Here is a 26,113-nt window from a genome sequence, read left to right as displayed (position 1 = left end):
AAGAAATGACTCCATGACATCCAATATTGGGAGACTACTGGGGCCTTATGTTGAGAGTTTTGAGAAAAGCTGGGGGCAAGGAGTAGATCTCGGTGGTCTGAGAAGGGAGTGCAGCAGAGGTCTAAAGCAGTGACTGACGGAATAGCAAAGGAAACTGTACAGGTGAGGGGTGAAGAGGAGCAACCTTGGTGACCATGGCCCACAGAGCTGTGTACTCTTCTAGCAGCATTAAGAGCCTCAGGCTGAACTTAATACCAGCTCTTCCCTTGTTGATAAGTGTTAGCTCATAGCAATTTAATCAGTATTCTTCAGTCTTCATTTCTGTGTTAATCTAAATCTGAAGTAGGGAAACTCAGCCTTGGAGAATCTCTCCATTTACACTTGTGTGGTACCCCAAGCCCAGCAACTGAGGTGGCAGAACTGCAGAGGGAAGGAAGAGTGAAATAAGGAAGGGTGGTGAAAAGATAGGGAATGCGAGAAGATCAAATATACAAGGAAAAACAAATGCCTCCCTATGTAACATAATCCTATATTCCCTTGTTTACATATCGACATGCCCAAGGTCACTGGCTTCGTGATTTCTCTGGCACTCATTGTAAGATTGCATACACAGTTCATGTCCTGCCTCACCCCTTGAAAGAGTGGAGATAGGTGGTCTCCGGCTGTGCTAGTGAAGTCAATGCTTTGTGATTAAACATTTCAAGAAGAGTAACAAAAATAACAATTTTCTTTGTTTTTTATCTTCTTTAATTTTCCCAGTAGTCAAATGAAATCCAGAGAGCTCAGAAAATTAGAATCATTTTCATTCTTCATTTGGTGGCAAAACCAGACCTGAGCTAACATGAAGTTATTTATTGTCTTATTCTCACTTTGACAATTCATTTAACTATTATTACTTATTATGGGATATGGTTTCAGATCTTGCTTATTAGGGTATATATGGTATATACAACTACCACCATTCTCTAAATTATCAAAAAACTTTGAATTTCAAAACATGTCTGACCTCTGTTCTAGATAAGGGATTGTGGACCCGTATCCTCATTTATAAGCAAGGGAACCAACGCTTCTAGTAGTGACATAAATCACCTAAGGAAAAGCAGCTAATATGGAGCAGGGGTAGGATTCTGTCCTAGACACTCAGAGACCTGAGTTACTGTATCACCAAGTCGTGACACTATCTAACACGCCCTTTGTTTTCCCCATTGCACTGGATAGATTCTTGCTAGGCAATAGAGTGAACCAGAGTGGGTAAAGAACAAGAAGTAAAAAAAAGACATTTTGCTTTAAAATACAGTTTACTGACTTCAAAGGTTATTATTTGACTTTCTCTAATTGAAAGAGTGATCATTTTAGGCTGGGCATGGTGGCTCACACCTATAATCCCAGCACTTTGGGAGGGCAAGGTGGGCGGATCACTTGAGGTCAGGAGTTCAACCAATCTGGCCAACATGGTGAAACCCCGTCTTTACTAAAAATACAAAAAATTAGCCAGGCGTGATGGCATGTGCCTGTAGTCCCAGCTACATGGGAGCTGAGATGGGAGAATCTCTTGAACCTGGGAGGCAGAGGTTGCAGTAAGCCAGAGATCACGCCACCACACTCTGGCCTGGGCAACAGTGAGACTCCATCTCAAAAAAAAAAAAAAAAAAAAAAAAAAACTGATCATTTTAGTATAGCTTTGGAATGTTGGAGACTAACCCTTTTATCTGGAAAACTTCTCCAAATAGTTTTCTTAGGAAAGGACACAGGGTAAATGAAGATTTAGCTTGGTACTGGTAAAAAGTTAGCAGAATATAGTGCATTATTTTATAAAGTAGTGCATATCTCACAGTTATTATAAAAATCCTGTTTTATATTGTAATTGGAAAATATATGCTTTTTTTTCATAGTTTCTAGATAATTTTGACTTTCTAGTCTTCCAGGTCTCTTGGAGCTCTTATGTCTGTGACCAAAAGATTCAGATCCCATATTGTTTAAGCCAGTCTGGACAAAAAAATTCATGGTCTTTAACTTGTCAGAGAGAGCTTGACAATCCATATTTTATATAAGTAAATACTTTCATATTCTTTTTTGCCCAGACATGTTTAAAGAGTATAATGAACCCAGGTGCCATGACTCATGCCTGTAAATCCCAGTAAGTCAGGAGGCTGAGCCAGGGGGATTACTTGAGGCCAGGAGTTCAAGACCAGTCTGGGCAACATAGTGAGACCCTGTCTCTCAGAAAAAGTATAATGAGATGTGGAATCTTCTGGATGCAGACTTCAGATCTGAAAGAGACCTTTCAGGACAACCCCCTTCAGTCCACCTTGCCCCATCTCTCCTCCTTCAAAAAAGAGAAACCAGGAGGTCTATAGAAGTTAATAGTTTAATAGAGGGGTCTTTTTGTAAGATCCTGATTACTTGGCTTTTACAGCTTCAGTTGTCCAGATAAGAAACAAGAGGTGGTCAATGCGATGCTTTGTTCTGTAGGTGGTATATATTAAGATCAAAATTTAACCTTGGTGTGGTGTTCAGAGTCTTTCAAGTTTCACTTGTATTAAAACACATTTTACGTATTTACAGGAAATATGTATTGCAAAACACAATGAAAAAATCCAACAGCGCACTCGGATTGAAGATGAATATAGAACCCATCACACAGTACAACTAGTAAGTTTGGATTCAAAGATTTTGAACAAAACTTTATTTTTTACATGTTTTAGAGTGGATAAAATCTGTAGAGAATGATAAAAAAAAACTTATAACTGGATGTTAACATTAGTTCAGTTTATATAATGAGCAGTTTTTAGGCAAGATTGATTGGAGAGTACAGAGTTCCTATACCCTCAACCCGCACACGTAGCCTCCCCTACCATCAACATCTCCTATACCCCTGTCCCCACACTTGATAGCGTTTCCACTGTCAACATCCCCCAGAGTGGAATATTTGTTAAAATCAGTGAAACATTGGACATCACCATTCCCCAAAATCTGTTGCTTAACGTTAGGGTTCTTTCTTGGTATTTTGTGTTCTGTTGGTTTTGACAGTGTATAATGACATGAATCTGCTATTATAGTATCATATGGAATAATTTCACTGCTCCAAAAATCCCTTTGTTCCGCTACTCATCCCTCTGTCTCCCCAAGCCCCTGGCAAACACTGATCTTTTTATAGTCTTCATAGTTTTGCCTTTACCAGTGTACAGTTGGAATGATACAGTATATAACCTATTCAGTTGGCCTCTTTAACGTAGTAACGTGCATTTAAGGTTGCTCCGTGTCTTCATGGCTTGATAGCTCATTTTAACACCAAATAATGTTCCATTGTGTGGATGTCCCAGTTTGTTTATCCATGCGTCTATTGAAGGACATCTTGGTTGCTTCTAAGCTTTGGCAGCAATTAATAAAGCTGCTATAAACACCCATGGAGGGCTTTTTGTGCACATAAATTTCAGCCAATTTGGGTAAATAACAAGGAGCATGAATGCTGGAGAGTATGGTAAGAGTGTATTTAGTTTTGTGAGAAACTGCAAAACTGTCTTCCATAGTGGCTGTTCCATTTTGAACTCCCACCAGCAATGAATGAGAGTTCAGATTTTTCCACATCCTCTCTAGCATTTTGCTGTTGTTATGTTTTTGAATTTTAGCCATTCTGACAGGTGTATAGTGGTATCTTTTGGTGTGTGTGGGTGTGTATGTGTTTAAGAGATGGAGTCTTGATAGGTTGCCCGGGTTAGCCGCAAACTCCTGGGCTCAAGCAGTCCTCCTGCTTTAACCTCCTGGGACTACAGGCATGGACTCCTGTGCCTGGCTTTTACTGTTGTTTTAATTTGCAAATCTCTAATGCAGATATATAGATAAATAGATACATATACAGAGAGAGAAAGAGCGCATCTGTCCAAATGCCTACTTGCCCCTGTATATATCTCTAGTAAGGTGTCTGTTCAGATCTTTTGCTCTTTTTTTTTTTTGGAGTCTTATTCTGTCACCAAGGCTGGAGTGCAGTGGCGCAATCTCAGCTCACTGCAACGTCCATCTCCTGGGTTCAAGCAATTCTCCTGTCTCAGCCTCCTGAGTAGCTGGGACTATAGACATGCATCACCATGCCCAGCTAATTTTTGTTTTTAGTAGAGATGGGGTTTCACCGTGTTGGCCAGGCTGGTCTTGAACTCCTGACCTCAAGTGATCTGCCCTCCTTGGCCTCCGAATGTGCTGGGATTACAGGCATGAGCCACCGTGCCCAGCCTTTTTGCTCATTTTTTAAATTGGATTTTTATTTTCTTATTGTTGAGTTTTAGGAGTTCTTCATATATTTTGGCTTACACTCCTTTATCAGATGTGTCCCTTTGTTTTGCAAATATTTTCTCATGATCTGTGGCTTGTTTTCTCATTCTTTTGACAGTGTCTGTTGCGGAACAGAAGTGTTTCAACAAAGTCCAATTTACCAGCACTTTCTATCATGGTTCATTCCTTTGGTGTTGCATCTAAAAAGTCATTGCTAGTCTCCAAATCAGCTAGATTTGCTCCTATGTTATCTTCTAGGAGTTTTATAGTTTTGTGTTTTATATTTAAGTCTGTGATCCATTTTGAGGTAATTTTTGTGAAGAGTATAAAGTTTGTGTCTAGATTTTTTAGGCTTGTGGACTTCCTGTTGTTCCAGCACCATTTGTTTAAAAGACTGTCCTTTCTCCATTGAATTGTCTTGTTCCTTTGTCAAAGATCAAATGATTCTGTCTCTTCAGTCTATTTTTGGGTGTCCTATTTTGTTTTGTTCATCTAGGTCTTTTGCCTCACCATATAAGCTTTAGAATCAGCTTGTCAGTAGCCACAAAAAAAATTGCTGGGATTTTGGTTGGGACAGTGTTGAATTTATAAGTCAAGTAGGGATGACCTAATATCTTTTTTGTTTTTTTTTTTTCATTTTAAAATACTTCTCCTTTTTTTAGTTTTTTTGCTTTTTAATTATAATTTTTATTTTAGCCTCTACTGCCTTCTCCTGCACTAACATCTTAATATTGAATATTCCTATCCACAAAGAATATTTTTCATCTATTTAATTCTTTTGATTCTTTCATCAGAGTTTTATAATTTTACTCATAAAGATCTTGTACACCTTTTGTAAGATTTATACCTAAGATACCTAAGTCTATCTTCCTCTTCTTTGTCAGGGAGGTGGTAATATAAATAGTATTATGTTTTTAGTTGAAAACTCCAATTGTTCATTGCTGGTGTATTACAAAACAATTGACTTTGGTTAATTAAGCTTTTTCTTATAATCTATAATCTAGTTTTTTTAATCAGTTTTCTTTCAGATTTTCTACATCTATCTTCAAAGACAGTTTTATTTCTGTATAGCTTTTATTTCTCTTATTGCATTAGCTGGCACTTCAGTATAATGTTGAAAAGGAGTGGTAAGGGGGGCATCTTTGTCTTGTTCCTGATCTTAGCAAGAAAGCTCTAGTTTCTCACCAGTAAGTTTGATGTTACCTGTAGGTTTTGGGATAGATGTTCTTTATCAAGTAGAGGAAGTTCCCCCTCTATTCCTAGTTTGCTAAGAATATTAGGAAGTTCCCCCTCTATCCCTAGTTTGCTGAGAATATTAGTTCACCTTATATAAAGTTACATTAGAAACCTTCTCCTTCTCCCATATTGCTGTGCCGCATCCCACGCAATATATTATCCTTACAGGCATCTTTTCAGATGTGTCTTAAATTAGTTAATGCCAGTAATTTGTACTTAAATATCAGAAATGCCAACATGACCATATCTCTATATTTGGATATTTTTAAAATTTTCTGTCTTTCGCATCATACTAAAAGCCAAAGGGCTTAAATTTGTCTCCATTACTCCTTAAGGCACATTCTTAGCTAATGCTGCCCCTTACTCTTCATTTTAACCACATAAAATTAGCCAAACTACCCATAAACTGTAAGATTACCTTTCTCCTAGGATCTAGAAATAGATTAATTAATGTACTTTTATTTTTCATTACTATTTCTGTGGGTCAGAAACTGCTTTGTAAGATTAGTCAGGGGACCAGCATAACAGTGAGGTGAGTAAGTTGCTCCCTGCTATAACCATTTGTACTTGCATTATCAGTTTAGTTATGAAGGTTCCATACTTCCAATGTATTTCTTTTTATAAAATGTAAGATTTTGGTGGAGGGGAATAACTAATTAACTTTTTAGAATGAATGAGTATCAGATCTTTTCCCCAGATCTATTTTTTGGGGGCAACAGGAGTAAAAATTAGTAAATCGATTATTTTTCTTTTCCTTTTCTTTTTTTTTTTTTTTGAGATGGAGTCTTACTCTACCCAGGCTGAAGTGCAGTGGTGCCATCTCTGCTCACTGCAACCTCTACCTCCCGGGTTTGAGCCATTCTCCTGCCTCAGCCTCCCGTGTAGCTGGGATGACAGGCACATGCCACCACACCTGGCTAATTTTTGTATTTTTAGTAGATGGGGTTTCACCATGTTGGCCAGGCTAGTCTCAAACTGCTGCCCTTGAGTTATCTGCCCACCTCGCCTTCCCAAAGTGCTGGGATTACAGGTGTGAGCCACCACTCCTGGCCAAGAGATTGATTCTTAAGGCAATCCCAAAGATAAATGTCATCTGCCTTAGAATTTTGCCTAATACCTTGGTTGGAATATATAATTGTCAGAGAATGAATCCATTAAATAACTAGTCATCTTTAACACATACAGATAAAGCATAATGAAAGTTAGCTTAGATCAAAATAGATCATTGTTTTTCAATGCTAGTTTTAAACCACCAGTGTCAGAACCTCTTACGTGGTGGATTGTTTAAAATATAGATTCTTAGATGTTAACCTTATTATTGCAACAGTTTCCCCTGGACATCCTTGTGAATTAAATATGCAAGACTAAGGAAATTTATTTTAATATTTGATAGTAAACTCTCTAAAACAAAATATGAGGATTACTTATTAATACTACTATTTTATTTGTTATTAGCTCAGAGACAAATTGGATAGGAGAATTCTGTTTTCCCCGTTAAAGAATGAACTCTTGTTTTTTATAAGCACATTCAAAACTCCATGCTTTCACTTCAACAAAACATACATGGTGGCTCATGTCTGTAATCCTAGCCTTTGGGAGGCCGAAGCAGGAGGATCGCTTGAGCCCAGGAGTTCAAGACCAGGCTGACCCTGTCTCTATAAAAAATTTTTTAAATAGCTGGGCGCGGTGGCATATGCTTGTCTCAGCTATTTTGGGCACATGCTGACATTTCAGGCTCTAAGAGCCCTTTCGAATTGTGTTCATGAGTGGTGTATCTTTGTGTCCTTTTGTGTAAATTAGTAGTATATTACTAGATTGCATTTTATTCAGAATAATTAGCCTACCACACCTTTTATTTATTTATTTATTTATTTATTTATTTATTTATTTATTTATTTATTTGGTAGAGATAGGGTCTCACTGTGTTGCTCAGGCTGGTCTTCAACTCCTGGCCTCAAGCAATCCTCCTGCCTCAGCCCCCGAAAGTACTGGGATTACAGGCAGGAGCCACCACACTTGGCTTTATTTTCCCGTTTCCTGTTGTCTCCCTGCCACCCTTATCTCCCTGCTCATACTTTCTTCTTAGAGTTTTTGATATAATCACCCAATGCAAATGCAATAGTAATTCTCATTAGAAATTCTATTGTTTAGGGAAAGCTGGTGGGGAAGAGGAGGGAAATGATAGAAGAATAGAATGGGGGGTTGGATTTGAAAAGGACAGGAGAACAATGGAAGAGAGGGTAGTTAATTTCCATGTGAAATTATCTGGTCTGGTCTTCTGGGAGGTATCTCTAGTTTTTTAAAACAAAGCAAGAAAATAAACCATTTACCTATATAGAAAGCCTTTTCATTTATTTAACTAAAATTAATTTTACCAAATGAGATTTTATTATATAGCTTTTAGATGATTCAACTCTATAGGGAAAATTAAAAGTTTGCTTAGATAACTGCTAAAAATAAAGTGTGATATTAAACCAGATGATTCATGGATAATGCTTGAAAAGTATTTTTCTAACTGCTGGTTATATTGGTTGTTGATTTGATTGCTTTTGTTCATCTGTTTTTTTTGAGACAGAGTCCCACTCTGTTGCCCAGGCTGGAGTACAGTGGCACTATCTCGGCCAACTGGAACCTCCGCCTCCCAGGTTCAAGCGATTCTCCTTCCTCAGCCTCCCAAGTAGCTGGGATTACAGGCATGCATCACCACACCTGGCTAATTTTTGTATTTTGGGTAGAGACAGGGTTTCACCATGTTGGCCTGACTGGTCTCGAACCCCTGACCTGAGGTGATCCACCCGCCTCAGCCTCCCAAAGTGCTAGGATTATAGGTGTGAGCCACCGTGTCTGGCTGGTTGCTGATTTTATTTTTTAAAGTCATCGACATTTAAGTTAGCATAATACAGCCACTAGAAGTATTTTACACTAAAACTGTGTATTAAAAATATTTCATGTTTCATGCTATAAAAAATTTTGTTCAATGAATCATCCCCTTTGGCCCACATTAGGATAACTTCTCATCTTTTTTCCTATTAATGATAAAAATTGGGACACAGCATAATGGAATTATTATTAATTTTTTACCAGAAGAGAGAAAAATTACATGATGAAGAAGAAAGAAAAAGTGCCTGGGTTAGCCAAGAGAGACAGAGAACACTGGATAGACTTCGAACATTTAAACAGGTATTAAAAGTAATGGTCCATTTATTGTTTTTCATTTTTTTAAAAATAGAGCTACATATACACCTGTAGGATTTCTTTGTGGGAAAAACTTGGTTTTCCCTTATTTATAAACTATTATGACCATGGAAGTCCTTTTTAAAATTGTTTTGATGGCATGGCTCCATTTACTCTGGTGGTTTTCCAAATTAGTATTCTTGTGACCTTTGACCCACAGCTTCAGTAGTATAAGAGGAATGGTCAGGGCCTCTGGGAAACCTAGATTCCTCTTGAGTTTAAAAAATTAGTTAAATCACAACTGACTATCCAGCTGAAGCATCAACTTGTTATTTATTCCACATACATCAACCTGTGGTGGTAATACATCAAATGACCAGTAGCAGAATTAGAGGTGGGGGGAGCAGCATATTTGAGAAATGCTTCAGCAGTTCTCTTGTCAGGGTAAGCCATGACCACACACTGATACCACAGTATCCACACATCTCCTCAGAACTGTGCTGAAATCTCACAGTTCTCATTTTTAAAGTACTCTGGAGCCTTACTTCAGTTATGCATGCTGAGGGATCACTTTATAGGTGAAGTAGGCTTTTGAACAAGTGTTACAGCGGGGAAAAAATGGAGGCGAGGCAGGGGAGATAAGCCTTGTTATTAAGTAAATGTGGCTCACGCCTGTAATCCCAGCACTTTATGAGGCTGAGGCAGGTGAATTGCTTGAGCCAGGGAGTTCAAGACCAGCCTGGGTAACATGGCAAAACCCTGTCTCTATACAAATTAGCCTGGCATGGTGGAACATGCCTGTGGTTCTGGCCATTTGGGTGGCTGAAGTGGGAGGATTACCTGAGCCAGGGAAGTCATGGCTGCAGTGAGCTGTGATCGCACCACTGCACTCCAGTCTGGGCAACAGAGTGAGACACTGTCTCAAAAAAAAAAAAAAAAAGTCTTACCATGGTAAAATATGTATAAGAGTTCTACCAGTAAGTATTTCAAAAAATGTAATTCTCTCTTCATTCTGTCATAAAATGGATATATAGTTGTTGGAGCTTTTTAAAAATGCCAAGTAACCTGTTAAAGAATATTTTAATTTTCTTGTGTGTGCATTTGAAAACATAGGAAACTTTTTGCATACCAGTAGTGTTTATACATTTGACATCATTTATGTTTTGCATTTTACATGCTATTTGTTTTATACGTTTAGTAGTTTTATTCACTAAAAATATTTTTTAATCATAATTTTAAATATTTGAATTGTGGATTTGATAGGCAAATAATAAATTCATAATTGTTTGTAAGCTATTAGGTACTTTCAGATTTTCTGTATAACTTTAAGGGTGAAATAACCAATAAGCCAACATAACATTTTTGAGATGGAATCTCGCTCTGTCACTCAGGCTGGAGTGCAGTGGCACAATCTTGGCTCACTGCAACTTCTGCCTCCCGGGTTCAAGCAATTCTCCTGCCTCAGCCTCCCGAGTAGCTGGAACTACAGGTGCCCACCACCACACCCAGCTAATTTTTGTATTTTTAGTAGAGATGGGGTTTCACCATGTTGGCCAGGCTGGTCTCAAACTCCTGATCTCAGATGATCCACCTGCCTTGGCCTCCCAAAGTGCTGGGATTACAGGCGTGAGCCACCACACCCGGCCACATAACATCTTTTATTTGAAGGAGAAAATAAATAGGCATGTGCTCATAAATTGTTTCAATAACATTTAACCAGTTCCAATAACTTCTGATATTTTAGAGGTATCCTGGGCAAGTCATACTTAAATCAACCAGATTACGACTAGCTCATGCAAGAAGAAAAGGTGCAACAAGTCCTGTTCTCCGAGAGGATCATTGTGACTCTCTACCAAGTGTGTTACAGGTAGAAGAGAAAACTGAAGAGGTGGGAGAAGGAAGAGTCAAGCGTGGGCCATCACAGACAACAGAACCCCAGAGCCTTGTACAACTTGAAGATACTTCATTAACACAACTTGAAGCCACCTCATTACCTCTCAGTGGTGTTACCTCTGAACTGCCTCCCCCTATGTCTCTTCCACTTTTGAATAACAACCTCGAACCATGTTCTGTTACCATAAATCCACTCCCATCCCCTCTTCCTCCAACACCACCACCTCCCCCACCTCCTCCCCCTCCCCCACCACCACCACCTCTGCCTGTTGGTAAGGACAGTGGCCCAGAGACATTGGAGAAAGATCTGCCTAGAAAGGAGGGGAATGAGAAGAGGATCCCAAAGTCAGCCAGTGCCCCCTCAGCACACCTCTTTGACAGCAGCCAGCTGGTCAGTGCACGGAAGAAGCTCAGAAAGACTGCTGAAGGTTTGCAGAGGAGGAGAGGTATGTCAAGATCTTTTCATGGTCCATCTGTTGCATGACATCAGACATAATAAAAAACGATATTTTTTGACGTTGCAAAGATTAAAACACTTTATTTTTGAACATTATTTGATAGTAAACAGGTTTTCAAAGTCACACTAGAGGAGAATTCTTAGTAACCCACATCCACAAATGCATAAAGTACACAGAAATGTATGCCTTCTTGAGCTGTTAGGCATGTTTTGTTTTGTTTTGTTTTGTTTTTGAGGAGTCTCGCTCTGTCGCCCAGGCTGGAGTGCAGTGGCGCAATCTCGGCTCACTGCAAGCTCCACCTGCTGGGTTCACGCCATTCTCCTGCCTCAGCTTCCCAAGTAGCTGGGACTACAGGCGCCCGCCACCACGCCCGGCTAATTTTTTGTATTTTTAGTAGAGATGGGGTTTCACCGTGGTCTCAATCTCCTGACTTCGTGATCCGCCCGCCTCGGCCTCCCAAAGTGCTGGGATTACAAGTGTGAGCCACCGCGCCCAGCCAGGCATGTTTTAAAAACAGATCTTCTAAAGTGATACATACATGTTTGCTAATTTATAATGGGTGGCTCCTTTTGTGTTAGGGAAAAAATTTTGATTTTAAACCTGAGATTTTTAAAAAAATTACTCATATCAGAAAGGGTAAGATATCTGGTAAGGACTGTCACCACAGGGAAGACATTGGCAGGATCATGTAACATTTGTTCATACATTTGTTGAAGACTTTTGTGTATTTGTATAAAGAAGCACAAAAGAATAGGGAGTAATCTGTTCAACTTACAACGTGACAGATGTGCCTCAATAAGGTTACTATTTTTTTTCTAATTTTTTTTGTTATGAGAGATTCAAGCACAAATAAAATCATTTCTAAAAAGAGCAGAGAATAACCCTTGCCTTTTGCCTTTAAGGAATTTGCATTTTGCATGGGGAGAACATTATATAAATATTACATATTACTTGTATATTACATTTTAACCTGAAGGACCATTCTATAAAACATTTCTTGATGTAATCTGAGTAGGATTTCACATGTAAAACAACTAAATGAAACAGCACAGTCTCCATAATGAACAAAAATGTAATTTTTAAAAATAAAATGTGTAACCCAATCACTCTGAATTTGGGTGGAGCAACTGCAATATGGAAATCCTTTGGGAATCACACCCATAATACTACTAAGACCACCTCCCACTTCCCAATCTGGTCACTTCTCTCATGTAGGAAATGATAAGAATACCAATAGTATCCACCATGGATTGGGTCTTGGGATTTTCTAAAAAGAAGGATAATTAGGATCCCTTGTGTTCTGATCAGCTTCTGCACACATTTCATGATCCATTTTGCAGATGGTGTTTCAGCTTCCTGTGCTTTCACAGTTGCAAACAGTAGAGGTTATACAGTTTCATTCTAATTAAGTGCAGTCCTAACTGTAATACTGTTCTGTTTCATTTTCCAAAGTGAGCTCACCCATGGATGAGGTGCTAGCCTCCTTGAAGCGTGGTAGTTTTCATCTGAAAAAGGTTGAACAGCGAACTCTGCCTCCTTTTCCTGATGAAGATGATAGTAATAATATCTTGGCACAAATAAGGAAAGGGGTAAAATTGAAGAAGGTACAGAAGGATGTTTTGAGAGAATCCTTCACACTTCTACCCGATACAGACCCTCTAACACGGAGCATCCATGAAGCTCTTAGAAGAATTAAAGAAGCATCCCCAGAGTCAGAGGATGAAGAGGAGGCTTTGCCTTGCACAGACTGGGAGAACTAACAAGTAAACGGCCTTATTGTCTTTAGTTGCATTCAGTAATACAGGTTTTATATCGGATGATGAGGTTTGGGGTATTTTTTATTGAGCCTGAGGCATATCGTTTGTTTTATAGCCCAATTTTAGCATGGATCACAAATTTGTGAACTTCAGGTTTTACTTAATTCTGTAGTTTCTAGAAACTTAAGATAACTTTTTAATGATTATTGCTATGTAAATACTATTTTTAAAAATGTCCTCATTAAAAATTTCTGCCATACAGCTGTAATTGCAGGTAAAGTGACAATCTCATTCTTGCCCTAAAAAAACAGAAAAGGGCCTGGCACGGTGGCTCACGCCTGTAGTCCTAGCACTTTGGGAGGCTGAAGCAGGCAGATCACTTGAGGTCAGGAGTTCAAGACTAGCCTGGCCAACATGGTGAAACCTCTTCTCTACTAAAAATATAAAAATTAGCCGGGCGTGGTGGCGGGCATCTGTAATCCCAACTACTCGGAAGGCTGAGGCAAGGGAATCGCTTGAACCCAGGAGGTGGAGGTTGCAGTGAGCTGAGATTGTGCCACTGCCCTGGGCAACAGAGTGAGACTCAGTCTAAAAAAAAAAAAAAAAAAAAGGCTTTCCCGGTTCATGGTTCACTTCTGTAGTCCCAGTTACTCAGAGGTTGAGGCATGAGGATCTCTTGAGCCCAGGCATTCAAATCCGGCCTGGGCAATATAGCGATACCCCTGTCTGTAAAAACAAACCAATCAATCAATTTTTTTTTTTAATGAAAAGGCTTTTCTGACAAAGTATTTCAGTAACAAACTGTTATGCACACTGAATTTTGAGGTCATGTTAGCTGACCTCAAAGGAGTTTTCTAAGATCAATCTGGAAAAATTGTTGCATTGTCTGATTATTTAACTTTCTAAACCCTTAAAAAACTTATTGTCACAGTTACTGTATTATCTAGACAAATTTGCAGATATCATTAATATATAAAAATTATCTACATATCTAATGAATACTCCTGTACATAGTAAGATTCTCTTTGGTTACACATGTAGCATTCTCCTAATATAATAGAGAGCTATAGTCTACTACATTTTAATAAGCTAATTATAGAGTAAGATGGCACAGATTACACCAAATATATAGAAACAGTAAAGATAACATGGTATAAATTAAACGTATCAAATTTATAATGATGGTAACTGAAATGTTGTAATTTGTATAAAATTTATAGAGTATACAAACATGTTCTATTAATATTCTTTCTTGATGGAATATGTTTCTCTAGGCTTCAGACATTCACCAAAAGTAGGGAAGACGTGAGTCCTAGAAGGGAATAAGTAAAGGAATAATTAATTCATGCGTTAGCCCTGTGAATTATTTTTGTTTAATTTCTTTTTTTATTTTAGTCTCCCTCTGTTGCTCAGGCTGGAGTGCAGTGGTACATTCATGGCTCACTGCAGCCTCAACCTTCTGGGATCAAGCATTCCAAGTAGCTGGGACTCCAGACACGTGCCACCATGCCGGGCTAATTTTTTAATTTCTTTGTAGAGACAGGGTCTCCCTATGGTTGCCCCGATTAGCATAATAATTCTTCAAACATGTTTTATCATAAAAATTAACTTGGGGAGCTTATTAAAAATGGACATTCTGTCCTTGACTTAAGAATTCTGAGCAGAACAACAAAGAAAATAAAAATTCTTTTTTTGACGGAGTCTCACTCTCTCACCCAGGCTGGCGTGCAGTGACACAATCTCAGCTCACTGCAAGCTCCACCTCCTGGGTTCAAGTGAATCTTGTGCCTCAGCCTCCTGAGTAGCTGGGATTACAGGCGCCTGCCATGACACCCGGCTCATTTTTTTTTTTTTTGTATTTTTAGTAGAGATAGGGTTTCACCATCTTGGCCAGGCTGGTCTCGAACTCCTGACCTCAAATGACAAACCCACCTCAGCCTCCCAAAGTGCTGGGATTACAGGTGTGAGCCACCATGCCTGGCCCCAAAAAAAAAATTCTGAGTAGATCTAATGTATATGCAAGTACACATCTAGATTTGGAAGACATAATACAAAAATGTAATGTATATCAGTTTTTAAACAATTGATTACTTATTGAAAGATTGTATTAGTTATGTTAGGTAAAATATTACTGAAAGCAGTTTCACCTGTTCCTTTGGGTATGGGTTCATTAGGTAAATATTCCTGTAGTACCTCTCCACTCTACCCCCCCAATCAGCATCTGCATCAATCAGTAACTTAAAAAGGGTAATATTACATTCACCATGATTCAGCCAACATTCAGTAGTAGCATTATCCTGCTTTTTTTCCTATTATGTATACAGTTACATGTAACAATCACTTTGTATGACTTACTGTTTTTGGGTCCCAAAGTAACTTCGAGTTATTTTTGCTTGTACATATGTCCACTATGCTTTGTAAAGGAATATATATATATATATAGAGAGAGAGAGAGAGAGAAAGAGAGAGAGAGAGAGATGCATATCAGTGTGTGAATGTCTAGACTCTCAGGTGTGTCTAACTGGGAATCTTTTCCATAGTGGATATTTGTAGGTTGTCTCCCACTTTACAGTTCCTGCTACCATGTGTTGTCTCCTTCTGCTGTAGCTTCTCAGGAAGCTGCTTAAGCTTGTGCCTAAAACCACCATCTTTGCACTGACTAATTCCACAGCTGGACCTTCACATAAATGTGTGTTTAGCTCTTTCATTACAGATGGTCCACAGTGGCCCATTCACAGCACACCAGCATCTGCTCAAGTCAGCCTATCCTTGTCTGTCTCCTCCCATCCCACCATATCCTGCCTAACCCTAGACATTGCATCAGCATTTTGTACACTCAAGTGGCTGGGATGTTACTCATAGCTTCTGGCTACTAATTTAGCCTTAGTATCAGATGTTAAGAACATGGTGCATGGTGTATACACTTTGAAAATTGCTTAAAACTTTTTTCGGGGGTGTGGGAGATGGTTGATGGCTGGAATATGTGGTACAATGTTGAGAGAGAAACAGTGAAACACTTAGAAAATATATGAGCTTGGAAGTTTGCAGTCTCCCTTTGCTAAATGTGTGCTACCCCAGAAGCAAACCATAGACTAGTATGGACTGATTAGGCAGTGATGTAGTAGCTATGTATCACTACTTTGTGATCGTGGAGACTAAAAGGCTGTGAACTTTTTATCTACAAATGGCTAAAAAAGGCTTTACCGCAATTTGTATTTCCCATTAATTTATTAGATTCCTTTTTTTTTTCTTTTTTTCTTTTTTTCTTTCTTCGAGATGGAGTTTCACTCTTGTTGCCCAAGCTGGAGTGCAGTGGTGTGATCTCAACTCACTGCAACCTGTGCCTCGTGATTCAAGCGATTCTCCTGCCTCAGCCTCCCGAGTAGCTGGGATTATAGGCGCATGTTACCACTCCCAGCTAATTTTTGTATTTTTGTAGAGATGGGGTTTCACCATGTTGGCCAGGCTGGTCTCGAACTCCTGATCTCAGGTGATCCACCTGCTTCTGCCTCCCTAAGTGCTGGGATTACAGGTGTGAGCCACCGTGCCTGCCCAGATTTCTTGATTATAGATTTTGTCATTAATGTACTTACATACTTTTAAGAGCTAATTTATTGAATATTCATAAAGTAGGTAATGAAGGTCCCTTTTTCTTCCTTGTTCGTTCCCCTCTGAAACTCTTCTCTTTCCAGAGATAGCCATAGTCATGCTCAAGGAAATTTCTTAAAATATGTGTAATTACATAGAGATTTAAAATAAATTTCAGGCTGGGCATGAACTTTAAAATAAGTTTCAGGCCTGTAATTCTGCAGTACTTGGGGAGGCTGGGGTTGGGTGGATGACTTGAGCCCAGGAATTCAAGACTAGCCTGGGCAACAAGACAAAACACATCTCCACTAAAAATACAAAAAGTAGCTGGGCGTGGTGGCTCACACCTGTAGTCCCAGCTACTTGGGAGGCTGACGCAGGAGGAAACCTGTCTCAATAAATAAATAAGCTTCTAGTTTGTTTCCTGTGAGAGACTTTTTTTTCTTTTTCTTTTTTTTTCACTCCAGCCAGGCTGGAGTGCAGTGGCTCTGTATTGGCTCACTGCAATCTCCATCTCCCGGGTTCAAGCTGGGATTACAGGCGCACCACCATGCCCAGCTAATTTTTTTGAAGTTTTAGTAGAGAGGGGTTTCACCATGTTGGCCAGACTGGTCTCGAACTCCTGACCTCAACTGATCCACCCTCCTCAGCCTCCCAAAGTGTTGGGATTACAGGCGTGAGCCACTGTGCGGGGCCCCTGTTAGGAGTCTTCTAAAGTAACTAGCAATGCAGTTCAAATGAAATATAGTTTGAGACATGTAATTTTAAAATGTCCAATAGTCACATCAAAAATGAAAAGAAACATGTGAAACTGATATTTGTAATATTTTATTTGACACAACGTAGCCAAAGTAGTAACCTTCAATACATAATCAACATTAAAAACTTAGGACATTGCTTTCTATTTCTTTTTTTTTCACACTAAGTCTTCAAAATTCAGTGTATGTTTTATATATACTAGTAGCACATCTCAATTTGAATGCTAAGTATCTGATACTTAATGAGAAATGTCCTACCAAAATAGTAAAATTGTATGTAATGGAAAAATACTATTTACTGTTTTAGATTTTTAAATCAAACTAAATCAGTCACACTAGACACATATCAAGTGCTCATTAGCCACATGTAGCTACAGTATTAGAAAATGCAGAACTGTATTAAGTTGGTACGTTATTCATGTTCCTGTCAGCTTTTATCTGATGAGTATGTCTTTTATATAAATGCTTCTGTGCTTTGGGTAAGCCCCATAGATCTTAAGCACAACACTTTTCAATAAAATGCCTGGGTGAAGTATCCATTTAAAGACTGGTATTAATCCTGTCCTCTAAATGTTAGTCTAACAAAAACAGTTTCTACTGCATTTTGAAGATACCATTTAATTGTTCTTACTCTGCTAGCAGTTTATGGGGCAAATAGTTTAGCCTGAATTTACCTTTTTAGTATATAGTTTTGATACAGTGTTAGAGTAAAAATAATAACAATGAAAATCTAATAGTCTTTTAAAAGTGATCAAAATCTGTATTTAGATTATTTTGTTTTCATTTTTACTGCTTTAAGAATACAGTCATGGCCTTTTGTAAAAAATGTCTTTTTTACACTTTTTGAGGGAACGTAAATACACTGTATCTTTAAAGGGTCATCTTTTTTTAATGGTTTGTATTATTTTGTTTGTAAACAGGTGACATAACAGAAGAAAAATATCATTCAAGATTGGTTCTGATTCTTTTGGAAAATAACAGTTTAAGCACTTGGTTCCTCAGTTGGATAACATTAGATCCAAAGTGCATTGGTTCAGTGGTGTGAAGAAAGGAAGCACAATTGGCAGGTTATCACTTTCCAGTCGTTCCAATAGATGATGGTTAACATGAATTTTACATGTGCAATGTTCCTGACTGCAATGAAGAAAAGGCCTTCTGGAGATTTCTGTTTTTTAAGCACATTCTCCTTCCATCCACATATTTACATCCTTGTAATGGCCAGTTAAGCTAGGGCTTGCTGTAAGTTGGAAGAACACTGAGTTGACAGAGATCTACTGTGAGCTCTATTGGGACTGCTTTGAGAACCATCTTTCAGTGCACTGAAAAGTCATCTGAAAAAATAGCTTCTTCCATATCAGCTTATATGAAATACTGTGATACTCTGAGAAAGTTTATCATGATAGCTGTAAGTCAGGCATTAAAATCAGATGGAAATACACCTAAAATGTCCACATTACTCATTTCCAAAGGATTTTTCATAAAGATGTTCAGCAACATCTGAAAAGCTGCATTTATGGAGATACATCTATTAATATGTTCACAACATGATACATTTAACATGGCATATTTTTAGGAGTCTTATACTTTGTAAGGTTTTGAAGTTTCCATGCTTTTAAATCACTCTTCATATTTCTTGAATTTATAATAGTTTGAATTTTATGTGCATCCTTGTTTATGGAAGGCAATACTTTGATAATATTTCGAATTATTTTTATTTTGTTTGAATTATTGCTTGATTGCTATGACCGACATGATTTTCCTCTTGAGAATCAAAAATCAAGATTCAGTAATAGGGATGCAGATCTTAACTCTTTTTACAAACCACCATTTTAAGTTTTTATTTTTATGTTCCACAGTGAAAAGCATGTGCTCTACAAAGATAGAAAGTAGAGACAAGTCTCCGTGGCTGGCATTTCACCATCTTCACATGCACTGAATGGAATTTTGGGAGAATGCCTTTGTTATAGTCACTAAAATTTTAAACTTATACACAGCTTTAGGTGCTGATTTTGGCTGTGATGGAGTCCTGAAGGACACATTTATGTGTTCCGGATTTTCAGCGGGATTGCTGTGGGCTTGAATATGTGTAGATCATTGGACTCAGTGTGCAGTACCCTGTACATATAATTCTGCATAAGACAGATCTTCGCCTTTCTGTGGAGGGAGCTAAGAACTAAAATACCAAAAATAACTATTTCTTTTAAGACAATTATCTGGCCTAAACCCAGAAAGGAGTACTGGAACAAAAGCCCAGTGTATATGAATTGGTATTCCTGGAGAACAAAAGAAATGCTCACACCTTTGTTATTTTAAAGTGTTTTCTTAAAAATAATTAGGGAGAAAATTTTCTGGCAACAGGTTATGTAAGACAAAATTTTTTTATTATTTCAAAACAAAGCAGGCACATGCCACCATGCCCCAGCTAATTTTTGTATTTTTTATAGAGACAGGGTTTTGCCATGTTGCCCACGCTGGTCTTGAACTCCTGGACTCAAGCAACCTGCCGGCCTCGGCCTGCTAAAGTGCTAGGATTACAGGCATGAGCCTCTGTGCCCAGCCTGACAAAATCTTTTATTTAAATGTTAGTAATACATTTATTGATGAGACTAGGAGGATCTGCAGCATCTTCATAATACATTGGTTTTAGTTCCCACACTATTCCCACATCTTGCCTGGAAAGATTAGAAATACAGATGTAATATGGAAACTTCAATAGCATGGGGGTGGTGATAGTGTCCTATTTGCCCTTGGTAAAATATTAAAGCATATTTCTTAACCAAGAGAGTGATTGGTTATATTAATATATTTGAAAAAGTTAAAGCAAATTTTGAAACCTTTACAAAATCATGTATCAATTTTATGCTATCCAGTTTTTACGTACCCATGTGTCAACACTTCATATATCCAGTTCTTTGGGTGCTTGTTCACTTTTTTTCATTTATTAAAATACAGACGGATATAGTGTTAAATTAACCAAAAACCTGGAACATTCATATCTTCAGAGGGAATTTGCTACCCTTTTACTTTTGGGATTCCACTATAAAATAGACTCATTTATACATATGTCCTGTGGTCTGTCTTCCAGGGTGTGCTGTAATAATAAGTCTCTAGCAAAGGGTGGAGGGTGTGTAGAACTCCACTCAGCCTCATGGATGCATCCACAACTCTCTCAACCCATCCTGTTACAGTTCCCCATGAGAGTCACCTCACACTTGGAAGAGAAGGAGGTTAAAGCAGAGTATTGTTGGCAGCTAGCTATGCCCATTCTCTTGTAAATAACTTTCCAACACATCCATTTCCTTGCCTTAAGGTGCAGGTTCCTACTTCTACGAAATTTCAGATGATTGCAGGTCAAAAACCTTTGGAGTTACTCACAAATAATAATAAAATTTCAAATATCTAGGGTCTACTTGTCCATCAAGATGACATTACCAGTGGAACCCACCTGTCAATTTTAAAGTAGCTTCAGAACCCAACCAAAATTATGTAAGCCTGGTTAAATGTCCTTTTTTCTTCTTGCCCCTAATAAAATGAGGATCTTAGGCCTTAATACTAAATATGTGTATATTTAGTTATGATGGTACTTGTAGATGCTCACATTTACAGTTTCAAACTCGCCCGTACTTTTTATGTCAAATATTATGCTTCAAAATATTTGACACACTTCTGTTAATATATGATTTCTGTATCCACAAACAGCTGTTTGCTTATGCTGAATCAATTTAGAAGTTAATTTGCCAATCTAGTCTCAACTGCAATGCATTTAAAATAGGGAAAACAAGTAAATGAGTTTGGGACATTTTGAGATTAATGTTACTGCCCACTTGACTGTCAATTTCAAATGGCTCCTAATGCAACCAAAATTATAACCAATGTAGCATGTGTAGGAAAGGTATTCTTAATTATTTAAAATCATTGTGTATATTACAGCAGTATGAGGAATGCCTGGCTAAAGAGGATTTTTTAAAAGATGAAGAATGGTTTTGCTTGTATTGTATAGGCTTACTGAGTTTGTGAGCAGCATAAAAACAATCATTCCTTAATTCTTCATTGTGGAACTGAAATATTTCCGTAATGCATTTTTTAAAAGGAGACTCCTAGACGCAGCTATGATAGTGGGAATAGAAATGTAGAGCTTTTCTTATAACAGGAAACCAGAAAATAATTTTCAGCACTTTCACTTACTCTATGTAATAAGGAAAAAAAATTGTTTCCACAAAGTTGAACTATGTAGTAATAGTTGGTAACACATGGCATGGCCACTTTATATCACAGAATGTGTGTCAAGTTGCAAAGCATACTTGGGCCATAGTAGACACTAAGAATTAAAACTCTTAAATCAGTGAAACAAAAACTAATGGGCAGCATTCTCTGTTTGGAATGGGATCAGTATACAATTAATAGAATTTAATTTTACACATTCCCTAAGACACCATTTTTAAGTTACAGTCACATGAGTATGTTGGTATAAATTTAAGTCAATGCTTTTAGCCTAGGCAAAGCTTTTTGTTCACTAAATACAAGATTTTTTGGGTTTTCTTTTTTCAGCTTTTACAAACTTAACATCAGATACCAATGTGTAAAAAGTACTATTGGGTCCTTAAGGGCTCTATCAGGGAGTTGAAATTTCATACTCTTTACCAGGTTACTTGTAAAAAATGAACAGCTGTAAGACATTTCAAAACTATTGCAGACACATTGTTAAAATGCAGCCATTTGATAATGAAAGCAGAAATCTTAAGTTTTACCTAATTATTGCACTAAATGTAAATGATAACATAAAATTAAGTGTGCATTTTAAACAGATTCTATTTCCCACTTACTGCTTAACATAGAAAAAGAGCTATGGTTAGAGGAGTGACCAGCAAGATTTATTTCAGATGGAAAAGGGGTGAGAAAGTGGAAGCACCTTACTGTTAGAGCATGTTGCGTCTATTTAGTGCTACTGAACAATTCAGTAGTTATTTCTGAACTTTGCTGCAAAGTGCTCTTTAGTTAAAGCACATTAAGAAGGGTCACTGCTTAATTGCTTTGTAAAATGAAGCAATGGTATTTTTTATCCGATATAGTGTAACTTAAAAGTTTTCCTACAAAGTGAGTTTATATTGTTGCCTAAACTATGTTATGTAAGCAAAGGGTTTGGAAAGGCGGGAGGGAGTCTGGATTCGGTGAGTGTGTGCGTTTGTGTGTGTGAATGTATGAAAAGTTTCCCCATTGGGTTATTCTCAAGATGTGTTTATTGTAAAGTTTTCTATGTTTTGCCCACAGTAAATGTACAACTTCGCAATTGTAGGATTTAATTGATTGAATTCCAAATTTATACTGTCTCTTCCCTTTTGCAGAGACATTATGCCACTGTAAGGTACATGTACAGAAAATACCTCTGAGGTTGACTTCTTAAATAACTGATGAATGTTATTTCACACTGAATCTCAAAGCAGTCATTTGTTTTGCACGTTAAGGGAAAGTTTTGTTTTTTGCTGGTGTTTTTTGTTTTTAATTAGGCACATTAAGAGTGGCTAAATTTGGGGGAGTTGGTGGTGGGTAGGAAAGACCTTGAAAAGTGATGTGTAGATGAAAACACAAGGTATGGATGTTGGTTACAGAGTTCAGTTTTAACAAGGGAAATTTGGGGATTTTTTTTTTTTACTTGCATGTTCTATGGGTAGCTATCAAAGGGTGTAACAAATTATCCCAGCTTTTCCCAATACTAATTATATTGGTTTTAAGAAGTCTGCATAATCACTAGGTGGCATTTTCCCTTCATTTGTGAACCAAGAGGGGTAAATGATGCTACCCATATAATGACTTCTGACTTCTTTAACTTTGACAGAATCTCCATTGTTTCATTGAATTTCTCATTGTATTATATGTCTTTCCAAGTGTGCAAACCATAATATATAGTTAATGAAAAATGGAAGGCTGCAGATTATTTTGCATGAATAATTAATTGCCCGTTAGGGCTAAGGAGACTGACATGATTTTTATCAGTTCTGGGTAAATGAAAATTTTAATGGAAAACTCATTCACTATTTACTAGCTTTGTGCAATATTATAAAAGGTAGAAGCAAAACACTAGCACATTGTGCGTAGCTTGTAAGGATGGCTTTAGTACCATTACGTTAAATGGACAGTGTGCACAGTGTATTGTAAATGCCAGCTCTTGCAAATTTACAATACTTAAATATGTTCAATTAATATTCTAAAGTATTAAAAGTACAGAGGAAAAACTAAGCAAGCATTTATAGCAATACCATGAAATCTCCAGTAATCGTTTTGACTGTTGCCTTTTGCTCTTTAGTGCAACTTTTCTGCATTGTAATTGTATTGCTTGCTTTGTATTTCATGTTTTTTACACTCATGACTTCAGAGTTAAGTACTTGTACACCAAGTATTGCAATCAATCACCTTTCTCTTGTTGTACATGCAATGTAACAACCTACAGTTTTGGTGCTTTTAACAATATTCCTCTTTTTCTTTAATAAAGGATATTTATTTGAATTAACCTGATTTTGTTTGTTTAAAATATCAGTGGCACATATTTTCACTTCATTTCAAATAGAAGGACCATAGCAAGCTGTATATCTGTTAATGACAAGTTGTAACATGGAGAACAGGATCCAGAGACTATCCATGCCTGTATTTCTGCCTCTTCCTGAGCGCTGTTTGTTGTGATGTATTTTGATGGCAACTTTCTTTGTGCTATTAATGAACTTTCTCATTGTTTGTAAATATTCACAAAGTTTGGAAGTGCTGACTTCCAAATTGGAAAATTTTTAAATGGGGATGGGGAGAGGCAGGGATTAGGCTTTACACTGAAACATGGAACTAGATTAACTAGAGCACAGCAGATAGCCTTACCTGATGTTGACTTGATATGGCCCCCATAACACACAGCACACATTCAAGTCCTTTAAGGCAGGGGTCCTCAATCCCTGGGCCGCAGACCTGTACCGGTCCATATCCTGTTAGGACCCGGGCCACACAGCAGGAGGTGAGCAGCGGCTAGTGAGCATTACCACCTGAGCGCTGCCTCCTGTCATAGCAGCAGGGGCATTAGATTCTCATAGGAGCATGAACCCTGTTGTGAACTGTGCATGTGAGTCATCTAGGTTGCGTGCTCCTTATAAGACTAATACCTGATGAGCTGAGGTAGAATAGTTTCGTCCCAAAACCACTCCCCACTCCAGCCCTGTCCTGTCGAAAAATTGTCTTCCACAAAACCAGTCCCTGGTGCCAAAAAGGTTGGGGACCAGTGCTTTAAGGGACTTTTAGTTCCCAAAGGAAGGGAATCTGGAAGGGCTCCAGTTCCCATTTCTACCCTGGGCAGTCGTGACCAGTTTTTGTCCCCTTAGTTAATGACACTTTTGTTGCCAATTTACAAATTATCATGACTGTCTAGTTCCTACATGACTAATTTGTTTCTTTTTGACATTAGCCAAGCCCCTTGAACAGCCTGTACCATGAACCAAGAAGGTATGTGCCTGGATGTAGTCATTTACAAAATGATGGGTTGGCTGGACATGATGGCTCATGCCTGTAATCCCAACACTTCGGGAGCTGAGGTGGGCTGATCACCTGAGCTCAGGAGTTTGAGACAAGCCTAGCCTTCATGGTGAAACCCCAGCACTACTAATAACACAAAAATTAGCCAGGCCCTGGTGGTGCACGCCTGTGGTCCTAGCTACTCAAGGAGGGTGGGGTGGGAGGATTACTTGAGCCCTGGAGTCAGGTTGGAGTGAGCCAAGATTGCGCCACTGCACTCCAGCCTGGGTGGCAGAGCGAGACTCTGTCTCATAAAAAGAAAAAAAAATGATGGTTTTAACAGGATGGGCTTTGAAACTTTCTTCCAGCTCCTGGATTAGGTAATAAGATATGAGAACTTTCTTTCAAGGAAGGGCCTTCTAATGTGTATTCCCTCTACAGATGTAAATGTGAAACCAACCAGAGTTTTCTGATGACTAGACAGCTTGAAGAATGGGCTCAATAGAGGAACTTTAGCCAGACTGATAGAATAACAACATCTACCTCTTGAATTAAACTTAGGTACAGGACTTTAGAATAATCTGTGAAACCATGATACAGTTGGCTTAGGAAAGGACTTACTGCATAATGTCTCAGGTTATTCACCTTTACTAAGACAGGTGAAACCCTATTTTGGAAATACAGGCCTCACTGAAATTTCCTAGTCATTTGTGACTCTCTCCATTATCCTGACCTTGCCGAGTTCTATAAGCTCAGTGAAAACCTTGTGAATTCTTTGGCACAGGGAGCTATTTGGAGATGTTTAAAATCCTTTGGTGCAAACATACCAACATGCAATTATATTCCCATTGTTAAACGGATTGATAACAAAGTTTAACCATATTTCCTAGTCCTCTATCCCTCTGCCAGGTTACTACATGGATACATAAGAGACTACCCTTCCACAGAGAACTCAATGCTTGCTCACCAGGAACTTTGTTCTTCACTGTTAACATTTTCAGGTCTCTACCAAGAAACTTGCCCATTCACAAGATCCTTTTGCTCATGAGTTGTGTGCTGTCATGATTCTCTGAACTTGGCTAATTGTCAGCTGCGTAACCTGGCCTATTAATTCATCTATCATCTAACCACATCTTCCTTTTACCTTTTTCCTTCACTCCTGCCACCTCAATCTGCTCTTGACTGTCGCTGTGAATGATTTCATATATTCGATTCATTGAGCATCTTTCTGATTTCAAGCTCTTCCCTGTCACTACTTGCATGGCCAGTCCTTGCCCTGCATTCAGTAACATCCTAGACTTCCTGTCTCCACACTGGCTAAGAGAAATGTGCCGATGCTACAGGGCTTTTTGTGGATGGATATACATTGGTCTCCTTTCCAATCCTTTCCCCCAGTATCTGCATTTCACTTGCTCATCCCATTCTTTCCAACTGCACATGTCTGCCTGAAATGCCTCTCTTCCCTATCTCAATGATGTCTCACTTCTACCCATTGAGT

General features: G+C 38.3%; 1 protein-coding gene across 3 annotated transcripts in view; it reads left to right on the top strand.

The window, feature by feature from the left end:
- The window catches only part of JMY (junction mediating and regulatory protein, p53 cofactor), a 96,192-nt gene extending 72,557 nt beyond the window's left edge, over positions 1-23,635 (top strand). Inside the window, exons 7-11 of one of the 3 annotated variants that reach the window (XM_058440770.1) lie at positions 2,566-2,652; positions 8,587-8,682; positions 10,421-11,015; positions 12,480-12,790; positions 18,051-23,635. In XM_058440770.1, coding sequence (XP_058296753.1) covers positions 2,566-2,652; positions 8,587-8,682; positions 10,421-11,015; positions 12,480-12,787 — 1,086 coding nt within the window. In that variant the 3' untranslated portion in view covers positions 12,788-12,790; positions 18,051-23,635. Of the gene's footprint in view, positions 1-2,565; positions 2,653-8,586; positions 8,683-10,420; positions 11,016-12,479 lie in introns of all 3 variants that reach the window. The other 2 variants (XM_032156979.2, XM_032156976.2) reach the window with 2 other exon arrangements.
- Positions 23,636-26,113: the final 2,478 nt, after the last annotated feature.

The sequence above is a fragment of the Hylobates moloch genome, unplaced genomic scaffold, assembly GCF_009828535.3.
Source record: "Hylobates moloch isolate HMO894 unplaced genomic scaffold, HMol_V3 SCAFFOLD_6, whole genome shotgun sequence".
Taxonomy (NCBI): Eukaryota; Metazoa; Chordata; class Mammalia; order Primates; family Hylobatidae; genus Hylobates; species Hylobates moloch.
Note: the sequence above shows the minus strand (reverse complement) of the source record. Positions and strands in the feature narration are given on the sequence as shown.